The sequence below is a fragment of the Mytilus trossulus genome, chromosome 14 (assembly GCF_036588685.1).
Source record: "Mytilus trossulus isolate FHL-02 chromosome 14, PNRI_Mtr1.1.1.hap1, whole genome shotgun sequence".
NCBI lineage: Eukaryota > Metazoa > Mollusca > Bivalvia > Mytilida > Mytilidae > Mytilus > Mytilus trossulus.
In genome coordinates, this window is record NC_086386.1 from 45,193,773 (window position 1) to 45,208,726 (window position 14,954).

Consider the following 14,954-nt stretch of genomic DNA (forward strand, 5'->3'; position numbering starts at 1 on the left):
TATTGTATATTCACCATGAAAGGCTCCACCATGACAAATATTAAACAAGTTCAATTTTGAAAACAGGCTTATTTATAGTAAAACAATTAACGAAAAGAAAAAAAGTGAGACATGATCCAATGAATACTGCCCAACAATAGGCTCCTGACTTGGGATAGGCACATAAAAACTGTTGCAGGGTTAAACATGTTTTTGAGCACTCAACCCTCCTCTAACCCGGGACAGTGGCATAACAGCACAACAAGAGAACAACTATAAAAATAAGTTTAAAAAAGGTTTAACACACAACATCAAAGAGACCAGACATGTGGTAGGATATTGTATTTGTTAACCAGCATGGTTTCTAGTAAGTTTTACTCATTATTTATCATTTTATTTTCAGGATGTTCACACAATACAAGTATTTATTTAGTTAATAGTACAGATAGTACAGACCCATCATTGCAGCATTCTACATATTTCTAGTAAGTATTGTAACTGAAAAAATAGGAATTCAATTAAAAGTATAAAGTACATTATAAAACAGATGAGTTTGTAAAATCTTGAAAAATTCTTGAAATTTTAACAGGAGTTATTACTCGATTTATTTCACTTGACTGGGCGGAGTTTGACCGGTTCGCTCATAATAAACCAGTCCATCTATAGATAGGTGTATTAGGATAAACTCATCAAGGAAGTGTACAGTATTGATTTTGTAAATTCCTTTGATGACACTGATAGGTGATTAGAAATAAGTAATAATTATAACGGCAATCATCCTTATCACACACATCTTCAAATAGACTGTCCTTATGCAAATTAAAACATAGCTCCGCCCGATCAGTTGAAATAACATTGGTAATACATTATTTTACAAATTTTATTATTGTTAAGAATAATGGTATCTAGCAATACTTTCAGTACTATTGGTGTTTTCTTTCTTTCCACTTTCATGTCACTAACATAACTGTCTTTTGACAAATGGGTACAGTACATGTCTATCAATATGATGTGTTGTGAACCGTGGGAAGTGACCATGGCCTTATTTCTCCCAGAATTCGGAGGTTTAAAAAGTTTACACTAATGGTTTTGAGAAGCCGTTTTGAAAAAGAAAGTGTCACAATTTTGATTATGTTTTCATCACTTTGTAGATAAATTATAATAAAATTGAGAATGGAAATGGGGAATTTGTCAAAGAGACAACAACCCGACCATAGAAAAAAACAACAGCAGAAGGTCACCAACAGGTCTTCAATGTAGCGAGAAATTCCCGCACCAGGAGGCATCCTTCAGCTGGCCCCTAAACAAATATATACTAGTTCAGTGATAATGAACGCCATACTAATTTCCAAATGTACACAAGAAACTAAAATTAAAATAATACAAGATTAACAAAGGCTATCTGTATTATTTGATTATATATTTTCAGTAATTCAGTATTAAACATATCAAATGGTATAGAGAGTTTGGGAGATGTCCAGTGGCGTTTACTGCTGGTATTGATCCTGTGTTGGTCCTTAGTCTACTTTGTTATCATCAGAGGTCCACAGTCCATAGGAAAGGTCAGTATTAAACATATCAAATGGTATAGAGAGTTTGGGAGATGTCCAGTGGCGTTTACTGCTGGTATTGATCCTGTGTTGGTCCTTAGTCTACTTTGTTATCATCAGAGGTCCACAGTCCATAGGAAAGGTCAGTATTAAACATATCAAATGGTATAGAGAGTTTGGGAGATGTCCAGTGGCGTTTACTGCTGGTATTGATCCTGTGTTGGTCCTTAGTCTACTTTGTTATCATCAGAGGTCCACAGTCCATAGGAAAGGTCAGTATTAAACATATCAAATGGTATAGAGAGTTTGGGAGATGTCCAGTGGCGTTTACTGCTGGTATTGATCCTGTGTTGGTCCTTAGTCTACTTTGTTATCATCAGAGGTCCACAGTCCATAGGAAAGGTCAGTATTAAACATATCAAATGGTATAGAGAGTTTGGGAGATGTCCAGTGGCGTTTACTGCTGGTATTGATCCTGTGTTGGTCCTTAGTCTACTTTGTTATCATCAGAGGTCCACAGTCCATAGGAAAGGTCAGTATTAAACATATCAAATGGTATAGAGAGTTTGGGAGATGTCCAGTGGCGTTTACTGCTGGTATTGATCCTGTGTTGGTCCTTAGTCTACTTTGTTATCATCAGAGGTCCACAGTCCATAGGGAAGGTCAGTATTAAACATATCAAATGGTATAGAGTTTGGGAGATGTCCAGTGGCGTTTACTGCTGGTTTTGATCCTGTGTTGGTCCTTAGTCTACTTTGTTATCATCAGAGGTCCACAGTCCATAGGGAAGGTCAGTATTAAACATATCAAATGGTATAGAGAGTTTGGGAGATGTCCAGTGGCGTTTACTGCTGGTATTGATCCTGTGTTGGTCTTTGGTCTACTTTGTTATCATTAGGGGTCCACAGTCCATAGGAAAGGTCAGTATTAAACATATCAAATGGTATAGAGAGTTTGGGAGATGTCCAGTGGCGTTTACTGCTGGTATTGATCCTGTGTTGGTCCTTAGTCTACTTTGTTATCATTAGGGGTCCACAGTCCATAGGGAAGGTCAGTATTAAACATATCAAATGGTATAGAGAGTTTGGGAGATGTCCAGTGGCGTTTACTGCTGGTATTGATCCTGTGTTGGTCTTTAGTCTACTTTGTTATCATTAGGGGTCCACAGTCCATAGGAAAGGTCAGTATTAAACATATCAAATGGTATAGAGAGTTTGGGAGATGTCCAGTGGCATTTACTGCTGGTATTGATCCTGTGTTGGTCTTTAGTCTACTTTGTTATCATTAGGGGTCCACAGTCCATAGGAAAGGTCAGTATTAAACATATCAAATGGTATAGAGAGTTTGGGAGATGTCCAGTGGCGTTAACTGCTGGTTTTGATCCTGTGTTGGTCCTTAGTCTACTTTGTTATCATCAGAGGTCCACAGTCCATAGGGAAGGTCAGTATTAAACATATCAAATGGTATAGAGAGTTTGGGAGATGTCCAGTGGCGTTTACTGCTGGTATTGATCCTGTGTTGGTCTTTAGTCTACTTTGTTATCATTAGGGGTCCACAGTCCATAGGAAAGGTCAGTATTAAACATATCAAATGGTATAGAGAGTTTGGGAGATGTCCAGTGGCGTTTACTGCTGGTTTTGATCCTGTGTTGGTCCTTAGTCTACTTTGTTATCATCAGAGGTCCACAGTCCATAGGGAAGGTCAGTGGTAAACATATCAAATGGTATAGAGAGTTTGGGAGATGTCCAGTGGCGTTTACTGCTGGTATTGATCCTGTGTTGGTCTTTAGTCTACTTTGTTATCATTAGGGGTCCACAGTCCATAGGAAAGGTCAGTATTAAACATATCAAATGGTATAGAGAGTTTGGGAGATGTCCAGTGGCGTTTACTGCTGGTTTTGATCCTGTGTTGGTCCTTAGTCTACTTTGTTATCATCAGAGGTCCACAGTCCATAGGGAAGGTCAGTGGTAAACATATCAAATGGTATAGAGAGTTTGGGAGATGTCCAGTGGCGTTTACTGCTGGTATTGATCCTGTGTTGGTCCTTAGTCTACTTTGTTATCATCAGAGGTCCACAGTCCATAGGGAAGGTCAGTATTAAACATATCAAATGGTATAGAGAGTTTGGGAGATGTCCAGTGGCGTTTACTGCTGGTATTGATCCTGTGTTGGTCCTTAGTCTACTTTGTTATCATCAGAGGTCCACAGTCCATAGGAAAGGTCAGTATTAAACATATCAAATGGTATAGAGAGTTTGGGAGATGTCCAGTGGCGTTTACTGCTGGTATTGATCCTGTGTTGGTCTTTAGTCTACTTTGTTATCATTAGGGGTCCACAGTCCATAGGAAAGGTCAGTATTAAACATATCAAATGGTATAGAGAGTTTGGGAGATGTCCAGTGGTATTTACTGCTGGTATTGATCCTGTGTTGGTCTTTAGTCTACTTTGTTATCATTAGGGGGTCCACAGTCCATAGGAAAGGTCAGTATTAAACATATCAAATGGTATTGAGAGTTTGGGAGATGTCCAGTGGCGTTTACTGCTGGTTTTGATCCTGTGTTGGTCCTTAGTCTACTTTGTTATCATCAGAGGTCCACAGTCCATAGGGAAGGTCAGTATTAAACATATCAAATGGTATAGAGAGTTTGGGAGATGTCCAGTGGCGTTTACTGCTGGTATTGATCCTGTGTTGGTCTTTAGTCTACTTTGTTATCATTAGGGGTCCACAGTCCATAGGAAAGGTCAGTATTAAACATATCAAATGGTATAGAGAGTTTGGGAGATGTCCAGTGGCGTTTACTGCTGGTTTTGATCCTGTGTTGGTCCTTAGTCTACTTTGTTATCATCAGAGGTCCACAGTCCATAGGGAAGGTCAGTATTAAACATATCAAATGGTAAAGAGAGTTTGGGAGATGTCCAGTGGCGTTTACTGCTGGTATTGATCCTGTGTTGGTCTTTAGTCTACTTTGTTATCATTAGGGGTCCACAGTCCATAGGAAAGGTCAGTATTAAACATATCAAATGGTATAGAGAGTTTGGGAGATGTCCAGTGGCGTTTACTGCTGGTATTGATCCTGTGTTGGTCTTGAGTCTACTTTGTTATCATTAGGGGTCCACAGTCCATAGGAAAGGTCAGTATTAAACATATCAAATGGTATAGAGAGTTTGGGAGATGTCCAGTGGCGTTTACTGCTGGTATTGATCCTGTGTTGGTCCTTAGTCTACTTTGTTATCATCAGAGGTCCACAGTCCATAGGAAAGGTCAGTATTAAACATATCAAATGGTATAGAGAGTTTGGGAGATGTCCAGTGGCGTTTACTGCTGGTTTTGATCCTGTGTTGGTCCTTAGTCTACTTTGTTATCATCAGAGGTCCACAGTCCATAGGAAAGGTCAGTATTAAACATATCAAATGGTATAGAGAGTTTGGGAGATGTCCAGTGGCGTTTACTGCTGGTATTGATCCTGTGTTGGTCCTTAGTCTACTTTGTTATCATCAGAGGTCCACAGTCCATAGGGAAGGTCAGTATTAAACATATCAAATGGTATAGAGAGTTTGGGAGATGTCCAGGGGCGTTTACTGCTGGTTTTGATCCTGTGTTGGTCCTTAGTCTACTTTGTTATCATCAGAGGTCCACAGTCCATAGGGAAGGTCAGTATTAAACATATCAAATGGTATAGAGAGTTTGGGAGATGTCCAGTGGCGTTTACTGCTGGTTTTGATCCTGTTTTGGTCCTTAGTCTACTTTGTTATCATCAGAGGTCCACAGTCCATAGGGAAGGTCAGTATTAAATATATCAAATGGTATAGAGAGTTTGGGAGATGTCCAGTGGCGTTTACTGCTGGTATTGATCCTGTGTTGGTCTTTAGTCTACTTTGTTATCATCAGAGGTCCACAGTCCATAGGAAATGTCAGTATTAGATCAAAGTACACATTAGGTGTGGACTTATTTATTATGGCGGGTACAATGATTTGTGGATTGAGAAAAAATTTATTTTTGTTGATTTTTAATTTCATGGTTTTATCAAAATCTGCATACAAGTCTATAGAAAATTTAGAGTTTAAATTCTTGGTTCATCTGTACCTACTAAATCCATGAAAATTGGTATCTCATAAATAATGATGAATCAACAGTTTATTAAGAATCTATGGCTCTTTGAGAATAGATATAGATAAAGAAAATGTGAGATTTACATATTTTAAATACACAGCAACCCAAAGACACATAAATTAAAAGATGCTGAAATTAGAAATACTATCCCAGAGAATTAACAGATGTCTTTTTATTATGTTGATTTGTCAATCTCAGTTTGTCAACCCGTTTTGGACATTGCTATATGATGCCAATATTGCATATCAATATGGAAAATGTTGGCTAATTGATATCTGAGTGAGTGAGTTAGAAAAGACCTCTTTTTCAGTTAATTGATTAGAAAATAAGAAAGAAAAAAAATCTGAACTTATTACATTAAGGTCAGAACTTGATATGTGTCTTTTATGCTGAGAACAAATATGACTTAGCAAGTAGCACTGAAAATAGCAAAAATTAGTTGTTATGTCAAAACTGAATAGCTCAGCAAATACTCAAGTTTCTCTCATCATTGTTAATGATAATATATTGATTTTGTATTGTTTATTATTTTCTGATATCTTTGTATTATGGATATAAATATTTAGTTTCATTTGTATTACCTTGTAAGGAATTTATAAGGTGATAATTATATATAAGTATATGTGTGGGTGTGTATATTCATAACTATTTAACATATGTATTTCCTAATTCTTAGTAAACTTATATCATATCCTAGATGGTTGATTATTTTGTGTACAATCAACATGTTGTTTGCTGATCACAGTTATTTAGCTAGATATATCACAATATTTACAGATTATCAAAAAGATAGATAGTCTGTGCCCACATACACAGGCAAATTTAACTGGCATCAATTTCACATGAAATTCAATTAATGCGTATCTCACATGAAATTCTTTTGAATTCACCTAAAAGAATCTTATATGTACAACTCACGTGAGATCAGTTCATGCGAGGCTCTCATGAATTTTATTCATGTGAACTTCACATTTTAGATTTGAAAGTTGAAATGACTAGTAGAAATATTGTATCACACTCACTTCCATTGTAGAATCTATATCATGTATCCATGACAAAACATTAATGCAGAATACTAATTTTATGTCTTTAAATGTCTAATTCCACTGTGCAAAAGTTGTTGATGATATATCACATCAAAAGGATAAGTGTCCCCAAAATCTGTGGTGATGTGTAACAAAACCCCCAAATTACCAGGAGGTCTATTTCTTGTTGGTCAGTTTAGTTCATGAAAAATTTAATAAGTTGAATTTATGATAAGAATGTCTTTTTTGAATTGGCAATATTTGTTCTGTCAATTGGTTGAAAAATAACCCCTTTTCAGCTCACCTAACCAAAACTACATTCACATGCTTCTTCTAGAGGAGCACTGAATCGAATGAAACCAAACATGGCACAAATGTTCCCTATGAGAGCCTCTTAAGTTCTCTATAATCTATATATTTAAGCTATCCCATTATTATTTTTGTTCCTTTTTAGTCTGTTTTTCTAAATTTTGAATTTTTTGGGGTGCAATTTTTTTAAGAGTATTTGTTAATTATTCTGTATTTTGTATACCTGGCATCCAGACCCTCAGATGTTGATAAGTTGTTTCTGTCATATATTTTTTTCATATATTATGCCATAAAGAAAAAAATACTGTTATCAAAGAAATTAGCTTGTTTGAAGTTTTTTGAAGACCATTAATTAGTTTAAGAAGATAATGAAAAATCAATGTAATAACTTCTGAAGTGATTTACTACAGGAAATTAATAGTTCATACCTTGTAAAGAAGTTCATTATCAATTGAAGATATTTTGCTTGAGTGATTTTGATAGAGTGATATGGAAAGGAGTTGAGTTGATTAATGAACTAATAAAACGGAGAAAAATGTTTGTTTTTGTACGGAATTTGAACTATTTAGATTTTTACCTATAGCGTTAAAGATGGAAGAAGGTCAAGTAACTGCTCAACCCTGTTCATTTGTCCATCTGACCATATCTGTTTTAAAGAAAAAAAAATCATCAATGTTTTCTCTGCTCCTTTTGAAGGGATTGATTTAATATTTTGTTGGCATTTTAATAATTTTGAGATGAAACCAGCAAGCAACTTCATTTTGCCCATTGAATTTAAAGCTGATCGAATAATTGTACATTTCTTTATTTTTCAGACAGTCTATATATCTTTTCCTATTCCTATGACATTTTTGATTACTATATTAGTAAGAACATGTTTTGAGGAGGGAGCAGTAACAGGCATTAAAGTCTTCCTCAATCTTAACTGGGAAGCTCTAGGTAAACTACAGGTGACTATATTTATTATTACTTATCAGTAAGACCTGTAGTGGATTTCACAAAAAAACTTACGACTAAGATTGATCATAAGTCGTGAATAAATCAGTATACTTACGACCAATCTTAGTCTTAAGATTTTTGCGAAATTGACTCCAGCATATTCAAATATTTTGGCTGGCTGGATAGATGAATGAATGTTTAACAGCCATTAAATGCGATATTCAGGATGAGAACATGTTGACATGATATGAATTTGAACAGACTCATACTAGACCTTATTAAGCTGAATTTTTACTAGTTTACAAGGTTGAAATTTGCTGTAAGACATGTCACTCTACAGGGACACATTATTCTGACTCCTAGCCATCCAGTCTCTGCTCTTATCCCTTAATTCCATGAGCTTAATTATAAGCAGAGAAGGAGCAAATAACGATTTTTCTTCATAATTAAAAAACTTTCCTGGTAGGTCTTCAATCATTTAGAATACACTGCAGTTATTAAGACTAAGTGACAAAATTCTATTATTATTGTAATGAAATTTAATTTAAAGTCTTTTTCTTTTCACATTCTACAGTGATACATGTACTGTGAACATTGCAATCCTAATACCAGTTTTTTCCTTGACAACTATGTTACAGCATATGCCATAGATTTAGTGTTGACATATCTGATAATCAAACATGTTACAGTATTTAGTACATATACTTTTGAAACGTCAGAATTGGTGAGAGATAAGTGGTTTAAATATTTTCAATTTTTCTATATGAAATTTTCTATCAACTTATTGAGACATAAAACAGCAATATCAATGGTATTAACATCATAAATTCTCAAAGTTACTATCATTATTTTCAATTGAAGGTCATGGGAAATAAGGAAGCATTCAAAAATATTAATGCCAAAGGATTATGACATTTGAGGAAAAGATTATTTATTGTAGGAGGTAGCTGTTGTTGTAGGATGTTCTGTAAGAGCTATAGAATTTTCAGATTTAATTTATAATGTTGATCTTATGTTTTTAACCCCCCCCCCCCTTATGAAAAGTTCTGGATCCGCCACAGAAGTTAACTATTATAGGTCCATGTACGGCCTTCAAAACAGAGCCTTGGGTCGCACCAAACAGCAAGCTACTGTATAAAAGGCCCCAAAATCATCTAAAATCAAAAATACTTATGAACCACATCAACAAACAATAAATGAACAACAGATTCCTGACTTAAGACAGGTGCAAACAAATGTAGGTGGTTTAAACATTTTAAATTTTGTTATATAAATTCATTGTAGATATGGGTTGATGCAGGACAGTTGATGGTTACCTCACTTGGTATAGGGACAGGATGCATTACATTAATGTCAGGATACTCACACTTCCACAGTCATTGCTTTAGGTAAATTATCTCCCCTTGTGACTTTCTTTAGAGTAGGAACGTATTTACCTATAATGGTTTTTTTTTTTTTTTTTTTTTTTTTTTTTTTTTTTTTTTTACATTTGTATTTGTATTTAAAATTTATACTATGTTAATTTATTTGTATATGTCTCTCTGTACCATTGTACTTTGGTTTACGAGAATAAAGATATATATTTACCTATAATGTCAAGGTATTCAAATCAAAAATGGAAATCAGCAATTATTAAACAAAATACCAATAATGATATAAAAAAAAATTTATGTAGGAAAATGTATGTATGTTTGTAAACAATCAGGTTGTGTTCAATAACATTTTGTTTCCTTTGTTTATGAAATTTTTCTGAAGCTTGTTTATCAATATACATATCTGAAAAAGTAAAAAATACCTTTATTTTTCATCATTACAGCATTTGAAAAATTTCCTGTTAATTGCTTAATTTTTTCAATGCGAGCTTTACTTTGGTCTGTCAACAATGGCAAACAGAAAAAAAGTTTATTATGGTCCAGAATTCTTTTTAGTAACCTTCATTGGGTACCATCATGTCCAAAAGTTTGTAAGGTGTACTTTTCTGATGCTTCTACAGATGGTAAATATAAAAAGGAGATGTGGTATGATTGCAAATGAGACAACTCTTCTCAAGAGAGAGGTGGTCCTTTATAAAGATATAGAATATGAATAAAAAAAAAAAAGAAGATGTTTGTATACATCAATGAGACAGTAACCAAATGAAAGCAGAATATAATGAGTGGTATTGTATGCCATTGATAGGTTCTGTTGTGTTATGAGTGTGTAGGTCTATTTTAGTAAGGGCTAAAACAAAACTATTAATTCCTAAGACTTTACGTTCTGGAAGTATTGTAGCTACATTTATTGATCTAACCCTGAAAAATTTAATTCACCAATTTTCCATCAAACATGATCTTCTACAGGGCATAAAATTGTACGCCTCCTATTTAAAATTTTGATCTGAGTAATTATGAGGATTCTGTTAACAAAACTTGAACTTGGCCCAACTTTTATTATCCAGATATGGCAGGCAATACACATCTTCATCTTAAATAGATATAAGAAGATGTGGTATGAGTGCCAATAATACAACTCTCCATCCAAGTCCCAATTTGATGAAAAAGAAAAAACATTATAGGTCAAAGTACTGTCTTCAACACAAATCCTTGGCTCTCACCGAACAACAAGCTATAAAGTATATGTCCACTTTTATTGGTCTTAATGATAGGATACAAGTACAAATGACCAAAAATTATGATATTGTATAACATATCAATTTATGATAGAAATTGTAGATATTTTTGTTTATAAAAGGGAAATGACTTGTCGGACTTTGATATTGGATTGACTCAAACATTTTCACTGTGTAATTGGTTAACTAATTACTTCCTGTTCTATTATGTATACAATGAAGTATGATATGTTTCTTGCGTCATATAATTGATGTAAACAGTATCTTTTTCTATTTGGAATTGAAGTGGGTGAAAAATGTATTGTTTAATTGTTCATCATTGTTCTTAAGTGCTAGCCTAAGTTTGAAATGGAGCTTCTAGCAAATCCCTCTTTCTTATATTTATTGTTATTTGGAGAAGAAAAAAAACCATCATGTTCTATTAAAAATAAATGTTTAAAATCTGAAATTAAGATAAAAGGAGACACTTTCTTACCTGGACGTCATCCTCATTTTCTTAGATCATGATAAATTTATGTGATAATTGCAGTAAAGCTTTATATTTAGGACTATTCAACTTAAAACCAATGGTTAGTAAAGAAGTCGAGACATTTCAGTAAGCACTCTTGTTATGATAAATGAATAAAAATATCAGTATATTATTAAAGTAATGATCTCTTTACAAACTAAAACAAAAGGCATCCAAAGCTAGAACTTCAATCTGACTTAATGACTCACTTTATGATGCTTGGATGTACTAAGTCCCATCATTGTCTTAAAATTTTGCATGCCTTTTTGACTTGAATGAATGTTCAATTATTTTGTTTTATTACAGAAATGCTTTGTTAACCACCTTGGCACATTTGTTTGGTATGGTATTTGCTGGATTTACACTGTTTTCATTGGTTGGTGTGTACAATGAAAAGACAGGACAGAAACTTACTGACACACTTAATATTACAGGTACAGTACAATTATTTGTGTTATAAATTTATAGCATGATAAATGATTTCTTTATTTCTGTAAAACAGATTTTAAAAGATGTGGTATGAGTTCCAATGAGACACAATTTGTAAAAACAGGAAAACAAATAGTCATATCTACATTAAAACCCTAATCAACGATTAACACACACTGTACAGCAGGTTCCTGACTTAGAACAGGTGCTTGTAAATGTTTGGAAATGGAAATCTTGATGATCAACTAATTTTGATTAACTTTGGACCATGGTGTTTCCTGTTAGTTAGATTGGCAAATAAAAAATTTAGCAAAATTTTCATAAAGTCCTGAAGATATTATCCAAAATTAATTTGTATTTGATGATTTTTCTAATAAAAAATGTATCTTCTTTTCAACTTGCATTATGATTAAGATTGGGAATGCATGCAAATGTGATAGTAAAAGCAATATAAGGAAGTACACCACTAATTCATGGTCCCATTGCTTTCTGTGTTAAATTCCTCCGTTTCAAGCAGGCACACCTCTTTTATTTTAAGTTCAAATAAAGTGGCAATTATTGCATTTTAAAGCAACACTTTATGGTGTCTTGTACTGAAAAAATCAACATACCTTACATGGCATATAAGAAAGAACTGGTTGCTGGAACTTCAGATGTACCAAAACAGGTACTTCAGATCTGACAAACAGACAAAATGTACCCTCTTTTTAAAATTTGGTGCAGTTTTTTAAATATTCAAAATTAAAAGTCCAAAAGTGTTCTACAATGATCACCAGTCCTTCCGCTTTCATTTGATACCAAAAATACCTACATATTCTACATATTTTGAAAGTTACACTCATGCGTAGGAACTATTTTGTGTTAAATATGTACTACTTTCTGGTATGTGCTTTCTGGCCGGGCCTGAATTAGTGGTGTTACACCTATAACAGAACCAAACTTGCTATATTGACTTGAGCATTACTTTATTTCATTCTATGATCTATTTCAATCAATAAAAAATATATAAAGCTTTACAGTAGTCCAAATACTATTTTATTAATTTAAAGCTCTAATTGGACTGGTAGTAACATGGGTTATTAAAAAAAAACTGCATATGTATATTACCATTGGCCAATATAATTTTTTAGCTCACCTGGCCCGAAGGGCCAAGTGAGCTTTTCCCATCACTTTGCGTCCGGCGTCCGTCGTCGTCCGTCGTCCGTCGTCTGTCGTCCGTCGTCGTTGTTAACTTTTACAAAAATCTTCTCCTCTGAAACTACTGGGCCAAATTAAACCAAACTTGGCCACTATCATTATTGGGGTATCTAGTTTAAAAAATGTGTCCGGTGACCCGGCCAACTAACCAAGATGGCCGCCATGGCTAAAAATAGAACATAGGGGTAAAATGCAGTTTTTGGCTTATAACTCAAAAACCAAAGCATTTAGAGGAAATCTGACATGGGGTAAAAATGTTTATCAGGGCAAGATCTATCTGCCCTGAAATTTTCAGATGAATCGGTCAACCCGTTGTTGGGTTGCTGCCCCTGAATTGGTAATTTTGTGGAAATTTTGCAGTTTTTATTGGTTATTATCTTGAATATTATTATAGATAGAGATAAACTGTAAACAGCAATAATGTTCAGCAAAGTAAGATCTACAAATAAGTCAACATGACCAAAATGGTCAGTTGACCCGTTTAGGAGTTATTGCCCTTTATAGTCAATTTTTAACCATTTTTCGTAAATTAAAGTAATCTTTTACAAAAATCTTCTCCTCTGAAACTACTTGGCCAAATTAATCCAAACTTGGCCACAATCATCATTGGGGTATCTAGTTTAAAAAATGTGTGGCGTGACCCAGTCAACCAACCAAGATGGCAGCCACGGCTAAAAAAAGAACATAGGGGTAAACTGCAGTTTTTGGCTTATAACTCAAAAACCAAAGCATTTAGAGGAAATCTGACATGGGGTAAAAATGTTTATCAGGTCAAAATCTATCTGCCCTGAAATTTTCAGATGAATCGGTCAACCCGTTGTTGGGTTGCTGCCCCTGAATTGGTAATTTTGTGGAAATTTTGCAGTTTTTGGTTATTATCTTGAATATTATTATAGATAAAGATAAACTGTAAACAGCAATAATGTTAAGTAAAGTAGGATTTACAAATAAGTCAACATGACCGAAATGGTCAGTTGACCCGTTTAGGAGTTATTGCCCTTTATAGTCAATTTTTAACCATTTTTCGTAAATCTTAGTTATCTTTTACAAAAATCTTCTCCTCTGAAACTACTGGGCCAAATTGAACCAAACTTGGCCACAATCATCATTGGGGTATCTAGTTTAATAAATGTGTGGCGTGACCCTGTCAACCAACCAAGATGGCCGCCACGGCAAAAAATAGAACATAGGGGTAAAATGCAGTTTTTGGCTTATAACTCAAAAACCAAAGCATTTAGAGGAAATCTGACAGGGTAAAAATGTTTATCAGGTCAAGATCTATCTGCCCTGAAATTTTCAGATGAATCGGTCAACCTGTTGTTGGGTTGCTGCCCCTGAATTGGTAATTTTGTGGAAATTTTGCAGTTTTTGGTTATTATCTTGAATATTATTATAGATAGAGATAAACTGTAAACAGCAATAATGTTTAGTAAAGTAGGATTTACAAATAAGTCAACATGACCGAAATGGTCAGTTGACCCGTTTAGGAGTTATTGCCCTTTATAGTCAATTTTTAACCATTTTTCGTAAATCTTAGTTATCTTTTACAAAAATCTTCTCCTCTGAAACTACTGGGCCAAATTAATCCAGACTTGGCAATCATCATCTTTGGGGTATCTTGTTTTAAAAATGTGTCCGGTGACCCGACTTTCAAATCAAGATGGCCGCCACAGCTAAAAATAGAACATAGGGGTAAAATGCAGTTTTTGGCTTATAACTCAAAAACCAAAGCATTTAGAGCAAATCCAACACGAGGTAAAATTATTACTCAGATCAAGATCTATCTGCCCTATAATTTTCAGATGAATCTGACAACCCGTTGTTGGGTTGCTGCCCCTGAATCGGTAATTTTAAGGAAATTTTGCTGTTTTTGGTTATTATCTTAAATTTTATTATAGATAGAGATAAACTGTAAACAGCAATTATGTTCAGCAAAGTAAGATTTACAAATAAGTCAACATGACCGAAATTGTCAATTGACCCCCTAAGGAGTTATTGTCCTTTATAGTCAATTTTTAACAATTTTCATAAAATTTGTAAATTTTTATTAACATTTTCCACTGAAACTACTGGGCCAAGTTCATTATAGATAGAGATAAATGTAAGCAGCAAGACTAGTAAAGTAAGATTTACAAACACATCACCATCACCAAAACACAATTTTGTCATGAATCCATCTGCTTCCTTTGTTTAATATTCACATAGACCAAGGTGAGCGACACAGGCTCTTTGGAGCCTCTAGTTTATTCTCAATATCATTGTTTTATTTATTAATTTCTATTAGGAAAGCTATGTGCT

General features: G+C 34.3%; 1 protein-coding gene across 1 annotated transcript in view; it reads left to right on the plus strand.

Moving 5' to 3' along the window:
* The window catches only part of LOC134697807 (uncharacterized), a 104,368-nt gene that overhangs the window by 45,048 nt on the left and 44,366 nt on the right, over nt 1-14,954 (plus strand). The window contains exons 6-11 of the mRNA XM_063560093.1: nt 383-464; nt 1,409-1,671; nt 4,820-4,920; nt 7,791-7,925; nt 9,199-9,302; nt 11,337-11,464. Coding sequence (XP_063416163.1) covers nt 383-464; nt 1,409-1,671; nt 4,820-4,920; nt 7,791-7,925; nt 9,199-9,302; nt 11,337-11,464 — 813 coding nt within the window. The remainder of the gene's footprint in view (nt 1-382; nt 465-1,408; nt 1,672-4,819; nt 4,921-7,790; nt 7,926-9,198; nt 9,303-11,336; nt 11,465-14,954) is intronic.